Source organism: Phocoena sinus, chromosome 11 (assembly GCF_008692025.1).
Source record: "Phocoena sinus isolate mPhoSin1 chromosome 11, mPhoSin1.pri, whole genome shotgun sequence".
NCBI classification, from domain to species: domain Eukaryota; kingdom Metazoa; phylum Chordata; class Mammalia; order Artiodactyla; family Phocoenidae; genus Phocoena; species Phocoena sinus.
This window is the reverse complement of record NC_045773.1, coordinates 98,809,129-98,828,693: the sequence shown is the minus strand read 5'-3', so window position 1 is coordinate 98,828,693 and position 19,565 is coordinate 98,809,129. Positions and strand designations below refer to the sequence as shown.

The window sequence follows — 19,565 nt, the reverse complement described above, 5'->3', positions numbered from 1 at the left end:
TCAGATAGACTCGTAGGGAAGATAATCCTTGAAGTTGAAATAGTAGGTGATGCTGCGTATTGAGTTGCTTTTAATTGACACGGGGTCACCCGCATCCTTAACAGTTTTTTGAAGAGGCCCAGTCGACGGAAGCCTACCTGAAGGGCCTCCAAGACTCCGTCAGGAAGAAGTACCTGTGTGACAAGACCATGCCCCTGCCGCGTCTGCTGGAGCAGATCAAGGTGCTAGAGGTACTGTCTCAGACCCAGGCCCCTACCCGGGAATAAAACAAATGCGCCCACCGACTCAATTCAGATTATCTGCGTCTGTATTGCTCTATAGAGCAACGAGTGCCCAAAGCTCAAGCAAGCGTTGCCTTCATTTTCAGTGGCATTTCTCAAAATACATGTCTTTGCACGATCAGCTGCTGTGGCACGTTACTTCTGCTTCAGTAGTTACAGGTGCTCAGAACAAAACCGGAGAGAGCACTGATGACGTAACATGAAAATCCCTTCGGAAAAGCATACTTCACATGTTGTCAGCATAGCCTTTCTGCAAAGTGATGTTCTTTCCCGCCCACCTAATTCATGGCTCTGTTGCCTCTGTAGTGGCTTCTTATGAAAGGTACCTGTGGCCCCTGCAGACAGATGAATGGGTGGTTTGTTACAGCTCAAGCGGCTACAGCAGTATCTAATTTGTAATGTCATGACAGCTATAGTAATGCCATTTGAAGGTCTTATCTCACTTTCAGAGAGTATCTATGTTCGAGTATGATTTTATTTGCAATTGCAGAAAGAATGGGAGAAAATCCTTGAAAACAAGCGCCAGGTGCAGAACTTGGTAAACAAGTCCAAGAGGATTGTACAGCTGAAACCTCGGAACCCGGACTACAGAAGCAATAAACCCATTATCGTCAGGGCTCTCTGTGACTACAAACAGGACCAGGTGTGTACTCGGCTAGTCAGAATGCTGCCAGAGTTTTCCCTTTCTTTACGGATGGATTTTTGTCCAGGGCAGAATTTAATTTAGGTTTCAGTGAGCACCCTAGTAAATGTCTTTCTTTTGTAGACAAAGTGGCAAAAGCTGTTGAAAAAAATGCAGTGGTTTTTGTTCGGAGTTGCACGATAGCTGCAAATAAGTAGGACAATAGTTATTTTTGAACTATTCTAATTCTGTTTTAAGGCTGAAGCCTTCTTTTCTTCCAATATGCAATTAGCATCTGTGATCCCTCTTTAAATTTCTGAAAAAAAAAAAATCGAGAAACGTGGCCATTATGCTGCATGTAAAGGGAATGTCATTGCGGATTTTATGCATTAAATGAGCCACATCAGTTCTGTAGGCTCAGTGGTAAATACAAACATTTATATAGGAAGACGACTTGGTTTTAGTCATTATCTATGTAATTCCCACAGCTCTATTTTCTTATAAAAATTATGGAGGACTTAAGAAATAAAAAATGTGATGAGTTGGTGAGATGGACATTATAAGACAATAGAGTTTATTCTACCATGCAGAAATGGTTTTAGAACTTGGGTGGAGAGAAGTAAGAAATCTAAAGGGAGATTGAGATACCTCCATATCAAACTTGTTACATTTTAGTATTTAAGATAGTTGGCATACTTTAAATACCCATTTTAAGAAGCTATATAGAGTTAATTTAGAAAAGAAGCTATTTAGATGCTGGAGTTAATTTAGGAAGTTATTTTTCTGGGGACCTGATACCAAAATTTTTTTGTTTTTATTTAACAATTTTAAGAGCAAATGAATGAGACAAGTGACTCCCATGCACTGAAATCTACGATATAAAACACAAACTCACAAAAATAGAAAAGCCAGGGGGTGAGTTTTTGCTTTACAGAAGGATGGCTCACTTCACCGGGGGACTCCCCTGGCTGTCCCCTGGAAAGTCACTCTACCTAATTCCCTTCGGACACACCTTGTAGGCTCACCTGTCTTATTTAAAGCATCAGTCATGTTGGGTTGTGTCAAGATCAGCTTCAATGGAGGCAAAAAATACTAAGAGCAGAGCTGAAACAGCACATCATCACTGCTGCTGCTTCTGTTCTTGAGCAAAAAGATGAAAACGTGGGCTCGTGGATAAAGCCAAAACACGGTGCTGCTTGCCTTGCAGAAAATCGTCCACAAAGGGGACGAGTGTATCCTGAAGGACAATAACGAACGGAGCAAGTGGCACGTGACTGGCCCGGGGGGCGTGGACATGCTTGTGCCCTCCGTGGGCCTCATCATCCCTCCACCCAACACTCTGGCCGTGGACCTCTCAAGCAAGTACGTCTTGAACTTCCTTCTGGCCGTGACATGAAGGCGGGTGGGGAGAAATAGGGCAGACGCTGATACGAGACGTACCGCTTCTTAACTGCTGTCACCTCCCCCCAGAGGGGGACCCGGTGAAGGTCCCTTTGCCTTGTCTTGAGGTTTTCTGTTGCAGATACTGTGGTTATCTTGGGAAGATGAGAAAGAATATCTGACAGTAGAGGAGCTCATTCTGGCCATGCACTTTGAAGACGTTGTTTTGAAATTCTTCTGCCTTTTAGACCATCAGTAGTTTGGCCTGTAGCCACAAATAGAAAATGCACTTGGCATCAGTATTTGGCCATCAGTAGGTGGCGCATTCGTTTGACAGATTGTCTAGGGCACATCTTTCCAAACCTTTTATGATGGAAGTCTTCAGCCCGCTCAGGGTGGGGTGAGAGTAGCCCAGTGAGCCCGTGTCCAAGCTCCAGCAGGGCATTCTGTGACCCAAGACCCATTTCTCACTGTTGCCTGCACGGCGCCAGACCTCTGTTCATTAAAAAGTTGTTGACAAACAACCCAACAACCACAAATTGTACTGCCTGTTTTGACCGAAATGATTCCAGTGTATCGAAACCCATGTCGGTCATGGAGAATGTACTTTGGGGTATTAGTCTAAATCCATTGAAATGTTGAATGTTTTGCAAATGCTCCATTCACCCATTGCTCCGTTAGTTCTCCTTTGAGTTTTCTGTGCCATTGGGGGAGCGTGGCCAGGTTTCCCGTTTGGGATGAACTTGGAGAGCCGGGCTAGCGTGCTTTTTCCCTCTGCACCTCCTAGGATCGAGCAGTACTACGAAGCCATCCTGGCCCTGTGGAACCAGCTCTACATCAACATGAAGAGCCTGGTGTCCTGGCACTACTGCATGATCGACATCGAGAAGATCAAGACCATGACCATCGCCAAGGTACGTCCTCAGGACCACCCGCTGCCTGGAGGGGCCCCCCAGCTGCTCCCTGACGTGCGGTTTCTACCAGGCAAACCTAGCTGTGCAGCTGATGCCTCCCTTAGAGGTTCTAGTCCGTCCAACACAGGATGGGAGGGATTCACACCCGGCCGGTTAAGAGACAAACAGAAGTACTAATTAAAGTTACCGGACAAGCCAGAAGTCCCCGTGGGAAAGGCATGAGGTCCTGTGGTACTCAGGGTCCCACTCTCCTTAGATGTAATGGAAAGTGAGGGCATAGGTATTGACTGGATAGCACAGAAGTAAAAGGTGGGGTTGAATTCTTGGAAGCATTAGTTACCCTAGATCAGTGGTTTTCAGGTAGTGGCCCAAGAATCTAGGTGAGGGAGTCCTTTGGGATGACAGGGACAGCAGGGAGGAGAGGGGCAGGGAATGGGTAAGTTGGGGGCTTCCCTTTACCCCTTTAACTCTTTTCAGTCAAAGCAGCTTTGCTGTGATCTGCTTGACATTTGGGGCTTCTGAGTCCTATCTCCTTTGAGGAAGAAAATTCCATAGGAAGAAGAAAATTGACAACCCACTGCTTTGGTTCTTAGGCGCAAGCTCTAAATCATCAAAGACCTTTTCTGCCTTAATGGGTCTTTGAGGGGCATTGCCTCAAGCGCCACTAGGGTAGTAGCGCATTTCCCAGGAAGCTTTCTTGGCCACGCTCTGGGGCCAAGAAACACTCCCCGCCTGGTTTATTTCCAGCTGAAAACGATGCGGCAGGAAGATTACATGAAGACAATATCTGACCTTGAGTTACGCTACCAAGACTTTATCAGAGACAGCCAAGGCTCAGAGATGTTTGGAGATGATGACAAGAGGAAAATACAGACCCAGTTCACGGATGCCCAGAAACACTACCAGACCCTGGTCATACAGCTCCCCGGCTACCCGCAGCAACAGACAGGTTGGTTTAGAGCCAGTCCTTCTTTGTAGCCACCATACGTGCCATTTTCAAAAGAAAGTACGTAGTTTGCCAAAAACTAGTTGCAGAATCACTCCTTTGAAAGATCGTATATCAAAAGTCATTGAGATGCTAGGTTTTCAGAACCAAATCAAAGGAGGTAGCGACACTTTCATGCAGCGTGGATGTTTTCTTGAGGCCTTGCGCCCTTCTAGCCAAGAAGTCTCTGATTTTTGTGGTCCTAACATTTTTACAGTAACCACAACTGAAATCACTCATCTTGGTTCCTGCCAAGCTGTCAACCATAATAAAGTAACTGAAACCAACAGAGAAAATGACAAGCAGGAAACGTGCTTGCTGATGGAGCTCCAGAAGATTCGCAGGCAGATGGAGCTCTGTGAGAGCAAAATGACCCTTAAAAACATCCTTCTGGCAGATCAAGGGTCTTTGCACCACATCACAGTGAAAATAAGCGAGCTAAAGGTAGGTATCCATTAATGTTTTGCTTGATTCTAGGTATATTTATATTTAACTGTGAAGTAGTAAAAAAAAGACCTCCTGGTTTAAATATTTATAGGCAAGAAACCTTCATTTTCAAGAAAAGAGGCTTCTGGCACAAGTTCCTTTGTTCTTTCCCATGCTGCCGAATCTGTGGAAAGATACCAGGCTGGGGATTAAACCACCTTCGCTGTTAGTTTGTGGGCCACTCAGTCCGGAGGCAATGTTTTTCCTTTTCTGCAATGTAGTGCTTTGTAGATTTCGAAAGTTTTCACAAACATTAATTTGGCTTCTGCCTGAAACAACCTATGATGTGGGCTAGACAGGTAGAATGATCTTACTTGTAGACAGTAGTGGGTGGGGTAAGAGCTGCAAGGCATCGGCCGAGCTGGGACTGCAGCCCAGGTGTTTCAGTGTCAAGCTCAGCGATCTCTTCCGCTCAGCCAGGCCCGGGCACTGCGCTGGAATCTACGAGGTGTATATTCTAAGGAAGAGGGTCACATTTACCCAGTGCTGGTAAGGCCTCCCTGATGAAGGACATGAAAGGTCAGCTCTCACTTGAGTCTTTCACATTTCGTGGGCCTTTTGAGGACATGAATGACGGTGAGAAGCATACAGCTAAATCAGAAGTGCTTCCCTTCTTTTCGGACAGGGCTTACAGAATGATTCTCAAGCAATTGCTCAAGTTCTCAACCAGCTGAAGGACATGATGGCTAACTTCAGAGGTTCGGAAAAATATTGCTATTTGCAGAATGAGGTATTCGGATTGTTTCAGAAACTGGAAAATATCAATGGCGTCACAGACGGCTACTTAAATAGGTAAACGCGACTGACACCGACCTCAGATATTTGGCTTTTCTCAAGCTTCGTTTTCTGAGACTCCATTTGCGTTATGTGGTGGTTGCTGGACCTCTTGCCTTATGGGTTCTCTTTTCATTGGAGCCTCACTCACATTCTTCTGTGCTTTTGAGAGAGGGTCCTCCAGCCTAGGGTGCCAATCCCATTGTTCTGAACTCCACTGTCTCTTCCAGCCAAGGCGTCCTCTAAAGACCAGAACTTAGAATTCTTCCATTGATGCAAGATGGTGTTCTGAGTCATGAAAGAGGGAAAAAATGAGGGCTTCCCTGGTGGCGCAGTGGTTGAGAGTCCGCCTGCCGATGCAGGGGACGGGGGTTCGTGTCCCGGTCAGGGAGGATCCCGCGTGCCGCGGAGCGGCTGGGCCCGTGAGCCGTGGCCGCTGGGCCTGCGCGTCCGGAGCCTGTGCTCCGCAGCGGGAGGGGCCACAATGGTGAGAGGCCCACGTACCGCAAAAAAAAAAAAAAAGAAAGAAAGAAAAAAAAAAAGAGGGAAAAAATGTACTGCTCCGTAACTTATAAAATAAGCAGAGTAAATTTTTATCTGCTTTCATATTGTTCCCTTTTACGAAGAGTGGCGAGAGCCCGAGAGAGTTTCCAAGTCTAATTATGTCGCCGGCAATTTTATTTTTGCCTCTTTGGCACTCGACAGCTTGTGCGTGGTGAGAGCGCTCCTGCAGGCCATCCTGCAGACGGAAGACATGCTGAAGGTTTACGAAGCCAAGCTTACTGAAGAGGAGACTGTTTGCCTAGATCTGGATAAAGTGGAAGCTTACCGCTGCGGACTGAAGGTAAGGAGAAGGGTTGAACAGAGAGCGGCCCGGCTTATGGGAAAGAATACAGGACTACTCAGTCCCCGGTGGTAGAGCCTCACTAAGTCTTCATGGGTTTGGAGGATTACTGGATTTCGTTGGCCACACGTGGTTGACATCAGCCGTTATCTCTTGAGCACTGTTGTCCAGAGCGTGTTGGCAGGACCTACGTGAGAAAGTCCGTTTGTGGTGAGATTAGTCTGGGGAACGCGAGTTAGCCACAGTTAAGCTGGTACTGTAGTACTTCTCAGGACCTTTAATAGGTTAATAGATTTTACAATTTTTCAGGAACGGAATGGAGTGTGATATGTAGCATTTCTCAAACTAATTTACACATCGAATCCTTTTTTTTTTTTTTAACCGAGCTGGCACAAGGAGCTAGGTCACTGGCACAAATATAGGATATGCAATCAGTAGGTATATTTTCCTTGCGGTGTAGCATCAAGCGGGAATGCGGTTAATTTGTACTTTTTTTTCCTCCTGTGACAGAAAATTAAAAACGACTTGAACTTGAAGAAGTCCTTGTTGGCCACCATGAAGACAGAATTGCAGAAAGCCCAGCAGATCTACTCCCAGACTTCACAGCAGTATCCAATGTACGACCTGGACCTGGGCAAGTTCAGTGAAAAAGTCACACAGCTGACAGATCGCTGGCAAAGAATCGATAAACAGATAGACTACAGGTGTGCCAACCTCCTTCCATACTTTCTTCCCATTTGGTTGTTCCCAAGATAATGTCGCTTGAAGTCATCACTGTAAAAAACAGTGGTTTTGTTTTGTGTGTAAGTTCAGCATCCTGGGAGCTCTCTTCACGCACTGGCTGTGGGCACCTTTGTTGACAACAGGAAGAGAGTACATCCAGTAGCCGAGCTTGAACCAACCTGTGTCAGAGGCCCTTCAGGTTCTTAGGGAAATAATGGAAGCCATTGATCAAGTTCTTTTGTGCCCTGTAAACTCCTATTATGACCGTTGGAAGGAGTAGCTCCTTTGATGGAGCATTTTCCAAAAGTTTGTGAAAATTAAATCTTACACAAAAGAAATGCCTTACTGCAAATGAGGGTTCAAAAACATCTCCTGAATCTTGCTTATCGTTTATTTTACAAGCGGTGCTTCTTAAAAACATCTCTATTGATACATAATTCACATGTCGTATAACCCACCCACCAAAAGTGTCCAAGTCACTGGTTTTTAGTATATTCAGAATGTGTAACCATCACCACAGTCTAAGTTTAGAACATCTTCATCACCCTGAAAAAAAAACCCCATATCCACTGGCAGTCCCTCCCCATTTCCTCCCAACCGTCCAGCCCCAAACCACCACCATTCTACTTGCTGTCTCTATAGATTTGTGAATTATTCCGGACATTTCCTATGAATAGAAAGATACAATATGTGGTCCTTTGTGAATTTTTTTTCACTTAACGTAATGTTTTCCAGGTTTATCCATGGTGTAGCACGTGTCAGTACTTCACTTCTTTTCATGACTGTATAATATTCCATCGTGTGGCTAGACCACATTGTGTTTATTCTTTCGTCAACTGATGGACATTTGGGCTGCTCCCAGTTTTTGGCTATCGTGAAAAGTGTCGCTACAAACATTCATGTATGATTTTTTGTGTGGATGTATGTTTTCAGTTCTCTTGAGTATGTACCAGGTGGAATTGCCGGGTCATGGGGTAACTCTGCGTTAAATACTTTTGCAGAGCAATAGCGAGATTTAATAATTTTATTATCTCTGTTTGCCCCAGATTATGGGACCTGGAGAAACAAATCAAGCAACTGAGGAATTACCGTGATAACTATCAGACTTTCTGCAAATGGCTCTGTGATGCCAAACGCTGCCAGGATAACTTAGAGTCCATGAAGTTTGGAGATTGCAGCATGGTCGTGCAATTTTTGAATGAGCAGAAGGTATAAGGCGACTTGTCATTGCACAGATGCCACTGGGTGTAACCTGTGTTTTCCTCTGGTTTTCGTAGCAGTACTTAGGTGTAAAATGATAAATTTTTTAAAAACTTTATTGAAGTATAGTTGATTTACAGTGTTGTGTTAGTTTCAGGTGTACAGCACAGTGATTCAGTTATACATATATATACATTCTTTCTCATATTCTTTTCCATTATGGTTTATCACAGGATATTGAATATAGTTCCCTGTGCTACACACTAGGACCTTGTTGTGTGTCCATTCTGTGTATAATAGTTTCCGTCTGCTAACCCCAAACCCCCAGTCCATCCTTTCCCCCTGCCACCCTTGGCTACCACAAGTCTGTTCTTGCTGTCTGTGAGTCTGTTTCTGCTTCATAAATAAGTTCGTTTGTGTCATATTTTAGATTCCAGATAAGTGATATTATATGGTATTTGTCTTTGCCTTTCTGACTTACTTTGCTTAGTATGATAATCTCTAGGTCCATCTATGTTGCTGCGAATGGCATTATTTCACTCTTTTTTATGGCTGAGTAGTATTCCAGCTGTGTCTATATACCACATCTTCTTTATCCATTCATCTGTCAATGGACATTTAGGTTGTTTCCATTTCTTGGCTATTGTAAATACTGCCACTGTGAACATGGGGATGCATGTATCTTTTCATGAAATGATAAATAATTACTATTACTAGTCCATTTTATGAATGCTTAAATAGTGTCCAGAAGAAAAGCAATTGAGAAATTTACAAAGAAATGCAGTTGTGAACATGGAAATAATGTAACGACCGTCATAGTAAAGTATCTTTATAAATTGAGGTGATAGGACCAGAAGAGAGTGCCAGCCAGATAGTAACCTCTTAGATCATAAGAACTTGAAGATCTTTCTTCTATTTTCTGAATAGAAAACATGCTCATCTCCTAAGGTTTAACTGTGAGACTATGGGGTCTGAACATGTAGTCATAAACTGCGGGGAAAAAAAAAACAAGTAACAGTGGTTAAAGAATGAAAAAAACATTTATTTTAAATATGTCTACATTTTAACATTTGTAAATATTTCCTTTTCTGTATAGAACTTGCATAGTGATATAAGTGGCAAACGAGACAAATCAGAAGAAGTACAAAAACTTGCCGAACTTTGTGCAAATTCAATTAAGGTATGTACGTTTCACAAAGAATGTTGATGTTTCATCAAGAATATCATTAACCGTGTTTGCTCCGGCAGCACATATATTAAAACGAACGATACAGAGATTATTAGCCTGCCCTTGTGCAGGGATGACATGCAAATTCATGAAGTGTTCCATACTTTTTTTAATAAAAGAATGTTATTAGCTACATTATTTTCTGATTCACTTTAAAGATTACGGACTTGTTGAGGACAACGGTTATGGTTTTTATATAATCTCTCGTGAACAAACTGTAAATGCTGTTATCCATTAGCTTGAATTGATTATATGTTGGCAATATCTACGGGAATGGGCCGGTCTTCATCCTTTAGACTGGTGGTGTGTGCAGAGATCTCCATTTTGCATATAAAGTGGTGCTGCTTGGTTTAATAATGTCACATGTTGCTTGGACACTAGCAGCACGTGATGGCCTTTGGGGTTGGACGTTAGAAGTACAGCTTGGTGATTTAAAGCTTGGGAACTGTAGCCATCAGTGACTCCTTTTAAGTCAATTAAGTATGTTTTTCTGAAACATTATTCTGCAGGATTATGAACTGCAGCTGGCGTCATACACCTCAGGACTGGAAACTCTACTGAACGTACCTATCAAGAGAACCATCGTTCAGTCTCCTTCTGGGATGATTCTGCAAGAGGTAGATACGTCATTACCCATCTCTTAGAGCTCGCCCCTCCCTCTGCATCTTCTCTTTTCCCTGTCTTTCCTACCCTCCCTGAATTCATCTCTTGCCATAGGGTGTCCATTCAAAAAGGTTTAATAGGTTATCCTCTCTCTAGTGTAAGTCATCGGCATAATGCATTTTAGGGAATGATCAGTGAGAAGTCTGGGTCTATTGCTCATACATTAGAATCTTTGCAGAAACTGGGCTTAAATTCTGGGTTTAGTGAGGGGGACATTTAAAGAGTGGAAAATATCCAGTCGATTTCTAAAAGACAGCTTCTTCTCAAAGGTGTCAGAGAACATCACCCATCAGATGGTTTAGGGGGAACACCCTGGAGTGATGAGGATGAAGTGTAAGGTTTTGGGCCCTTTGTTTTATTGTACTTTATTCTTTTATTGGGTTTTGGAATTAGCACAGGTGAAAGAAGGGAATTCACTCTTTAAAATATAATTTCACTACTGGATTGTTTTAGAAAACAGAGTTGGTCAGCTTGCGTAGGACTTCTTTTGAACGCAGGACCTTTGATTTTTCCTTGCATTTCTTTTCTCCAAGGCTGCAAATATGCATGTTCGGTACATAGAACTTCTCACAAGGTCTGGAGACTATTACAGATTCTTAAGTGAGATGCTGAAGAGTTTGGAAGATCTGAAGGTAATTTACTTTATTTCCTTGGAGGATCAAAAAAGAAAATAGAATGGAACTTAATTATTACTGCCTCGTTATAACATGAATTTGGACATACTCATTGGCAAAACTGTATTTCCTCTAAACAGTTAGTATGATATAGTTTATTCATAAATCAGGTGTCAGTCCTATTCTCCAGTACACTGCTTGGAATGCACTCAGGTAGTATTTTCAAAATTATAGCTATTTTACCTTGCCACAACCCCCAGTAATTTCATTTAATGTTTGGTCAAGGAATTTGCTTTCTTTCTCTCTTTGTGTTAAATCAAGAAGAACATCCAGGGCTAGCTGGATTTGAATTTTCCATGTCGAATGGTTGTTTAATTTACTCCTCATTTCTAATATTCGAATTGAGTTTATACGGAAACTTACTTGATACCTGGAAATAAAGGAAACATAATTTAGGAGATCATAAGCTTTTGGTCTTGGAAGAAATTCCCTCATTCACAGATGAGGAAGCTGAAACTCAGAGAGGGTAGATCCCTTACTAAGATCGCGCAAGCAGTTGACGGAAGAATTATGACAAGAATACAGATGTCTTGAATTTTTTGTCTAGTAGCTCTTGCCTTGTATCAGTGTCTACATGTGTGCTCGTGTGTGCGTGCTTGTCTGTGTGTGTGCAGGTGTGTAACAGGAAATGAGAAAGCACATTGGTCTTGGGGGGAGGAAGTACCGCTTCTTTCTTATGATGTGAGGCATCTTTCTTTCAACACGCTTTCTGATTTCCCTTCCACAGCTGAGAAATACCAAGATCGAAGTTTTGGAAGAGGAGCTCAGGCTGGCCCGAGACGCCAACTCTGAAAGCTGCAGTAAGAACAAATTCCTGGATCAGAACCTGCAGAAATACCAGGCGGAGTGTTCCCAGTTCAAAGCAAAGCTCGTGAGCCTGGAGGAGCTGAAGAGACAGGCTGAGATGGATGGCAAGTCAGCCAAACAAAATCTAGACAAGTGCTACAGCCAAATCAAAGAGCTCAATGAGAAGATCACCCGGCTGACTTACGAGATTGAGCATGAAAAGCGAACCAGGAAAACCATGGAAGACAGGTTTGATCAACAGAAGAACGACTATGACCAGCTGCAGAAAGCGAGGCAGAGCGAGAAGGAGAGCCTTGGCTGGCAGAAAATAGAGTCTGAGAAAGCCATCAAGGAGAAGGAGTTCGAGATAGAGAGGTTGAGGGTTCTTCTGCAGGAGGAGGGTACCCGGAAGCGAGAATATGAAAATGAGCTGGCAAAGGTAAGAAACCGCTATAATGAGGAGATGAGTAATTTAAGGAACAAGTATGAAACAGAGATTAACATCACAAAGACTACCATCAAGGAGATAGCCATGCAAAAAGAGGATGATTCCCAAAACTTCCAAAACAAGCTCGATAGATGCATGAAGGAGAATCGAGATCTGAAGGATGAGATTGTCCGGCTCACCGACAGCATCCTGCAGACCACGGAGCAGCGGAGGCGGGCAGAAGAGGATGCCCTGCAGCAGAAGGCCTGTGGCTCCGAGATGCTGCAGAAGAAGCAGCATCTGGAGATGGAGCTGAAGCAGGTCATCCAGCAGCGCTCCGAGGACAGCGCCAGGCACAAGCAGTCCCTGGAGGAGGCTGCCAAGACCATCCAGGACAAAAACAAGGAGATTGAAAGACTCAAAGCTGAGTTTCAGGAGGAGGCCAAGCGCCGTCGGGAATATGAGAATGAACTGGCTAAGGTAAGGAACAATTACGATGAGGAAATCATTAGCTTAAAGAACCAGTTCGAGACGGAGATCAACATCACCAAGACGACCATCCACCAGCTCACCCTGAAGAAGGAGGAGGACACCAGCGGCTACCGAGCCCAGATAGACAACCTCACCAGGGAAAACCGGAGCCTCTCGGAAGAAGTAACAAAGCTGAAGAACGCTCTAGCCCAGACCACGGAGAACCTCAGGAGGGTCGAAGAGAACGTCCAGCAGCAAAAGGCCGCGGGCTCGGAAATGTCGCAGCGGAAACAGCAGCTGGAGGTGGAGCTGAAGCAGGTCACGCAGGTGCGGATGGAAGAGAGCACACGGTACCGGCAGTCTCTGGATGATGCCGCCAAGACAATCCAGGATAAAAACAAGGAGATAGAGAGGCTAAAGCAGCTGACAGAGACGGAAGCAAAGCAGCGGAAGTGTCTGGAGGATGAGAAGGCCAAGTGGCAGAGGGCACAGTGTGAGCTGCAGAAGGCCTACAGCAGTGCCACGGAGACGGTCAGCAAACTGAAGGTGCAGGAACAGGAGCTGATATGCCTGAGGACGGACTACGAGCGGGTGTCCCAAGAGAGGGCCGTCAGGGACCAGGACGTCGCCCGCTGCCAGAGCTCCCTGAAGGAGCTGCAGCTGCAGAAGCAGAAGGCAGAGGAGGAGCTGGTGTGGCTGAGGCGGGCGGCCTCCGAGGACTCCTGCAGGAGGAAGAAGCTAGAGGAGGAGCTGGAGACCCTGCGGGGGTCCCTGAAGGAGCAGGCGATCCAGGTCACCAGCCTGACCCAGCAGCTGGAGCAGGCGTCCATCGTCAAACAGAGGAGCGAGGACGAGCTGCGGCAGCAGCGGGACGCTCTGGACGGCCACCTGCGGGAGAAGCAGAGGACCCAGGACGAGCTGCGCAGGCTGGCCTCCCAGGTCGAGGCCCTGCAGCAGCAGCTGCTGCAGGAGCGGGAGAACGCCAGGCAGGCGCAGGTGCGGAGCGAGCATTTGCAGAAGGCCGTTGAGGACAAGAGCAGGAGCCTGAACGAGAGCAGGCTTGAAATCGAGAGGCTGCAGTCGCTGACCGAGAACCTCACCAAGGAGCACCTGCTGCTTGAGGGGGAACTGCGGAACCTCCGGCTGGAGTACGATGACCTCCAGCAGGGCCGCAGCGGGGCTGAGCACGACAAAAACGCCACCATCTCGGAGCTCCAGAGCCAGCTGCAGATCAGCAACGCCCGGACCCTGGAGCTTCAGGGCCTGATTAATAATTTACAGAGGGAGAGGGAAAATTTGAGACAGGAAATTGAGAAATTCCAAAAGCAGGCATTAGAGGTATTCACAAATATTTGATCGCCGCTTCACTTCCTCTCAACTAATTCCCTCCACGGTCCTCCCACCTGGGCTGCGCTCTTGCTGCTGGGCTGGATGCTTGCATGCGTTTCGCTTTTCTTTTTGATGCTGTACTGCCGTCTGTCCTAATCCAGACGCTGCTTCAGGGTAATTTCAGTGCCATTTGCCCTTCTCTTCTACTCCCACAACGGGCGCCCGTCCCTGTGTAACCCGCACTTGGCTCTGCTCTTCCAGCTTTGGCTGGGGTGTAACATCTGAGCTCACTTCCTCTCAGTGTTCCACTCTGTTTTCTAGAAGGTGGCTCTTTGTGAGCTGTGACATAACGTTTGTAATTGAAGTTTTCCTAAATAAAAGCCACATTAAATGGGTTTTCTGTGCAGTTTTAAAATCGCTTTCTTGCTTGCTCATGTGATTTTTCTGCGTGCGTTATTCTCTGCTCTTTTCATCGTGGCCCTAACATGTTTCTTTTGTTTGACTTTTCTTCTTTAACCCCTAATGAAAACACTCAACCTCTTTAGCTTCTAATACGTTTGACTTCTGTAGACAATATTTGTGTGTGGCTGGGTGAGGGGTGTGCGTATGTCTGTAGATTTGTATTGCTTTATTAAACGTGTGAGTATAGCTATAACAGGTGAAATGTAGGTACAGCAGGTGGGATAACCTGGAATAAAACTCCCCATATCTGTTCAAACCATAATTACTATTAAGGGTAAGCCAGGTCTACAGCTGCTCCTATTTCCTTCTGTGGAAAAATATAGAAAGTACAGAAGCCATTTATCAAAGTGGCAACATGTATCTACAGAATTTTTTTCAAGAACTTGTAAGATAACAAAATTAACAGTATGCTCAAGGAAAAGAAAAGGGCCGATAAGTAAATACACGTTTTAAAAAAAATTAGGAAAAGAAGTTAAATGATAGTGGTCTTGTGATATGATCACATCATTATTTTTCCCCATTTCTTTCTTTTTTTTTTTTTTTGCATTCTAGGCATCTAATAGGATTCAGGAATCCAAGAATCAGTGCTCTCAGGTGGTGCAGGAGAGAGAGAGCCTCCTGGTGAAAATCAAAGTTCTGGAGCAAGACAAGGCCAGGCTGCAGAGGCTGGAGGATGAGCTGAATCACGCCAAAGCGACCCTCGAGGCAGAAAGCAGGGTGAAACAGCTCCTGGAGTGTGAGAAACAGCAGATCCAGAACGACCTGAACCAGTGGAAAACGCAGTGTTCCCGCAAAGAGGAGACTGTTAGGAAGATAGAGTCCGAAAGAGAAAAGAGCGAGAGAGAGAAGAATAGCCTTAGGAGTGAGATTGAAAGACTCCAGGCGGAGATCAAGAGGATCGAGGAGAGGTGCCAGCGGAAGCTGGAGGATTCCAGCAGGGAGACCCAGTCCCAGCTGGAGACAGAGCGCTCCCGGCTTCAGAGGGAAATCGACAAACTCAAGCAGCGCCCGTATGGGTCCCACCGCGAGACCCAGACTGAGTACGAGTGGTCCGTTGACTCCTCGAAGCTGGTGTTTGACGGACTGAGGAAGAAGGTGACGGCACTGCAGCTGCACGAGTGCCAGCTGATTGACAAAACGACCCTGGACAGACTGCTGAAGGGGAAAAAGTCAGTGGAAGAAGTTGCTTCTGAGATCCAGCCTTTCCTTCGGGCAGCAGGCGCTATCGCTGGAGTTTCCACTTCCCCTAAGGAGAAATACTCTTTGGTAGAGGCCAAGAGAAAGAAATTGATCACCCCAGAATCCACAGTCATGCTTCTGGAGGCCCAGGCAGCCACTGGTGGTATAATTGATCCCCACAGGAACGAGAAGCTGACTGTTGACAGTGCCATAGCTCGGGACCTCATCGACTTCGATGACCGCCAGCAGATATACACAGCAGAGAAAGCCGTCACTGGGTTTGATGACCCATTTTCAGGCAAGACGGTATCTGTGTCCGAAGCCATCAAGAAAAATTTGATCGATCGGGAAATCGGAATGCGTCTGCTGGAAGCCCAGATTGCTTCAGGGGGTGTGGTGGACCCCGTGAACAGCGTCTTTTTGCCAAAAGATATCGCCTTGGCTCGTGGGCTGATTGACAGAGATCTGTATCGGTCCCTGAACGATCCCCGAGATAGTCAGAAGAACTTCATGGATCCGGTCACCAAAAAGAAGGTCAGTTACATGCAGCTGAGGGAAAGGTGCAGAATCGAACCACACACCGGTCTGCTGCTGCTGTCAGTACAGAAGAGAAGTATGTCCTTCCAGGGAATCAGACAACCCGTGCCCATCTCTGAGCTGGTTGATTCCGGTATATTGAGACCGTCCACTGTCAATGAACTGGAATCAGGTCAGATTTCTTATGATGAGGTTGGTGAGAGAATTAAGGATTTCCTTCAGGGTTCAAGCTGCATCGCAGGCATCTACAGTGAGGCCACAAAACAGAAGCTTGGCATTTACGAGGCCATGAAAATTGGCTTGGTCCGACCTGGTACTGCCCTGGAGCTCCTGGAAGCGCAAGCAGCTACTGGCTTCATCGTGGATCCTGTTAGCAACTTGAGGTTACCGGTGGAGGAAGCCTACAAAAGAGGTCTGGTGGGCATCGAGTTCAAGGAGAAGCTCCTGTCTGCGGAACGAGCTGTCACCGGCTACAACGACCCTGAAACAGGAAACACCATCTCCTTGTTCCAAGCCATGAACAAGGAACTCATCGAAAAGGGCCATGGCATTCGCTTGTTGGAAGCACAGATTGCAACCGGTGGGATCATCGACCCGAAGGAAAGCCACCGCCTGCCCGTTGACATAGCGTACAAGAGGGGCTACTTCAATCAGGAGCTCAATGAGATTCTCTCGGATCCAAGTGATGATACAAAAGGATTCTTTGACCCAAACACTGAAGAAAACCTTACGTATCTGCAACTGAAAGAAAGGTGCATTAAGGATGAGGAAACGGGGCTGTGTCTTCTGCCCCTGAAAGAAAAGAAGAAACAGGTGCAGACATCCCAAAAGAATACCCTCAGGAAGCGCAGAGTGGTCATAGTTGACCCGGAAACCAACAAGGAGATGTCTGTCCAGGAGGCCTACAAGAAGGGCCTCATAGATTACGAAACCTTCAAAGAACTGTGTGAGCAGGAGTGCGAGTGGGAAGAAATAACCATCACTGGATCAGACGGCTCCACCCGGGTGCTCCTGGTAGACAGGAAGACGGGCAGTCAGTATGATGTTCAAGATGCGATTGACAGGGGCCTCATCGACAGGAAGTTCTTTGACCAGTACAAGTCCGGCAGCCTCAGCCTCACTCAGTTTGCTGATATGATCTCCTTGAAGAATGGTGTCGGCAACAGCAGTGGCCCCGGGAGTGGCGTCAGCGATGATGTCTTCAGCAGCTCACGACATGAGTCCTTAAGCAAGATTTCCACCGTATCCAGCGTCAGGAATTTAACCATAAAGAGCAGGTCTCTGTCCGAACCCCTGGAAGAATCAAGCCCCATTGCAGCCATCTTCGACACGGAAAACCTGGAGAAGATCTCCATTACGGAAGGGATAGAGCGGGGCATTGTTGACAGCATCACTGGGCAGAGGCTTCTGGAGGCTCAGGTCTGCACGGGCGGCATCATCCACCCAACCACTGGGCAGAAGCTGCTCCTCCAGGATGCCGTCTCCCAGGGCCTGATCGACCAGGATATGGCCACCAGGCTGAAACCTGCTCAGAAAGCCTTCCTCGGCTTTGAAGGAGTGAAGGGAAAGAAGAAGATGTCGGCAGCAGAGGCAGTGAAAGAAAAGTGGCTCCCCTATGAGGCCGGCCAGCGCTTCCTGGAGTTCCAGTACCTCACGGGGGGCCTGGTTGACCCCGAGGTGCAAGGGAGGATAAGCATGGAAGAAGCCATCAGAAAGGGGTACATCGACGGCCGGGCAGCGCAGAGGCTGCAAGACCCCAGCAACTACGGCAAGATCCTGACCTGCCCCAAAACCAAGTTGAAAATATCCTATAAGGATGCTATGAATCGCTCCATGGTGGAAGACATCACCGGCCTGCACCTTCTGGAGGCCGCCTCGGTCTCCTCCAAGGGCCTGCCCAGCCCTTATAACATGTCTTCTGCCCCAGGCTCCCGCTCCGGCTCCCGCTCTGGCTCCCGGTCCGGTTCCCGCAGTGGGTCCCGGAGAGGAAGCTTCGATGCAACGGGGAATTCTTCCCACACCTACTCCTACTCCATTAGCAACAGCTCTGTTGGGCACTAGTAGTCGGTTGGAAATGGTTGCTAGACCTTGGCTTTCATTTATATGAATTTTCACTTTACTAAATAATAGAGAAAGAAAACCTTGTGCTTGTAGGATAGTGATAGAACTTTCTAGGCTTAAGAAAACGTAGCCACGGGGGGAATCAAATGGTAAAGGCTGTTCTGGCTTTTTATCTTCTTAGCTTACCTGAACCAATGTCATACACTGGATGTAGCGTATAGGAAGTAGTAATCAGTTGTAAGGAAAACACAAATTGAATCTAGAGTTTGTTTCTTCTCTTCTGTCTTTAGATTTCTGAGTGATGCTTCTTGAACTTCTTATGGCCTATAACCCAGATTTCTGTTCTTGGAGATAAAAATGAAATTGACCTTGTAGTCATCAGTCTGCATCTCATCTAAATATTTCCATTTTCTGTATGAGGAGAAAATTACCCTATCCCCCCGCTCCCCCCCACAAAAAGAATCCCCCTCAAACCCAAGCATTTTGGAATGCGTCTCCTTGGATTGCACGACCCATATACTCTTAAGTGTACCTGTTTGGTTTGGTATTCATTTGACTGTATGTGTATGATAGTAGCAACCTTTGCTGTCCTTTAGTCAAAGTTTTCTGTTCATTTTGCTTGTCGTTTTCTATGTACTTTCAAAGGTGTCTTATGAAGTTTGCTATTCTGGCAATAAAGTTTTAGGACGTTTGAAGTTTTTGCGTTTGATTTAATAATATGTTCCTACACACATGGGCATTTAGCAGAAAGCTTTTATTGTAAAATGTGTCTGAAACTGTTTAATAAACATCTACTAAGGAAGACCGTTAAAAAAACTGTTCTAAAAAAAAAAAAAAGACAAAAAAAAAACTGTTCTAGTTCTGAGTTCTTGTTAGAAGTTGGTCTTCTGAAGGTAGTTTTTTCAACATTTATATACCGGGTAGAGTCCTTGAAAGAAGCCTGTGTAAGGAGGCCAGGCAAGAGGTCAATACCCACTTCTGGCTTATTCTGGACAGTGAATAGCATGGGGAGAAGTCACTGTCATACCCTTTAAAAAACATGAAGTGGCTAAGATTCCATTTTGGGTAGCCTTAAACTACATGGTTGCATTTTTGTCCCCAAAGAGAAGGGAATTGACCTTGAATCTATGAAACTGATTCCTGAAGAGTTCTTGGTTCTCTGTTGAAGGACAACGAACTATAAGCCTATTCTTTGGATCAAAGAAAACGTTTGAAATTCGGACATTTGTTATTAAATTAATAGTACTTTACTGAATGCCTGGTATGTCTAGTATTGGGCTGGGTGCAATGAGGATTCAGTAGAGTTTATAAGACCCTGACTTCAAGGCACGTACAGTCTGGATGGGTACAGAAGACACATGTAAAACAATGAGTGGGACAACTTTCATATATCAGAAGCATATATTAATACAATCAGACACATTTGATGGTACAGTAGAAACTAGGAAGACAACTGAAGTGCTAATTGTGTAGAACAAAAACGATCATACTCTAGATAATCCTTAACTTATTGGTGGGGGGGGGCTTTTGGTACTTAGG

At 45.6% G+C, this 19,565-nt stretch overlaps 1 protein-coding gene and 1 non-coding gene across 4 annotated transcripts in view; both read left to right on the top strand.

Moving 5' to 3' along the window:
* DSP (desmoplakin) overlaps window positions 1-18,721 on the top strand; it is a 42,304-nt gene extending 23,583 nt beyond the window's left edge. The window contains exons 10-24 of one of the 3 annotated variants that reach the window (XM_032649663.1): window positions 105-230; window positions 772-924; window positions 2,111-2,265; window positions 3,071-3,197; window positions 3,945-4,146; window positions 4,400-4,626; window positions 5,294-5,460; window positions 6,148-6,286; window positions 6,797-6,990; window positions 8,056-8,218; window positions 9,306-9,389; window positions 9,947-10,054; window positions 10,634-10,732; window positions 11,502-13,796; window positions 14,802-18,721. In XM_032649663.1, the coding sequence (XP_032505554.1) occupies window positions 105-230; window positions 772-924; window positions 2,111-2,265; window positions 3,071-3,197; window positions 3,945-4,146; window positions 4,400-4,626; window positions 5,294-5,460; window positions 6,148-6,286; window positions 6,797-6,990; window positions 8,056-8,218; window positions 9,306-9,389; window positions 9,947-10,054; window positions 10,634-10,732; window positions 11,502-13,796; window positions 14,802-18,026 (7,464 nt within the window). In that variant the 3' untranslated portion in view covers window positions 18,027-18,721. The remainder of the gene's footprint in view (window positions 1-104; window positions 231-771; window positions 925-2,110; window positions 2,266-3,070; window positions 3,198-3,944; window positions 4,147-4,399; window positions 4,627-5,293; window positions 5,461-6,147; window positions 6,287-6,796; window positions 6,991-8,055; window positions 8,219-9,305; window positions 9,390-9,946; window positions 10,055-10,633; window positions 10,733-11,501; window positions 13,797-14,801) is intronic. The other 2 variants (XM_032649664.1, XM_032649665.1) reach the window with 2 other exon arrangements.
* Window positions 9,442-9,545, top strand: LOC116762951. Its single transcript, XR_004352378.1, has one exon. It is a non-coding gene; the product is annotated as a U6 spliceosomal RNA (small nuclear RNA).
* Window positions 18,722-19,565: the final 844 nt, after the last annotated feature.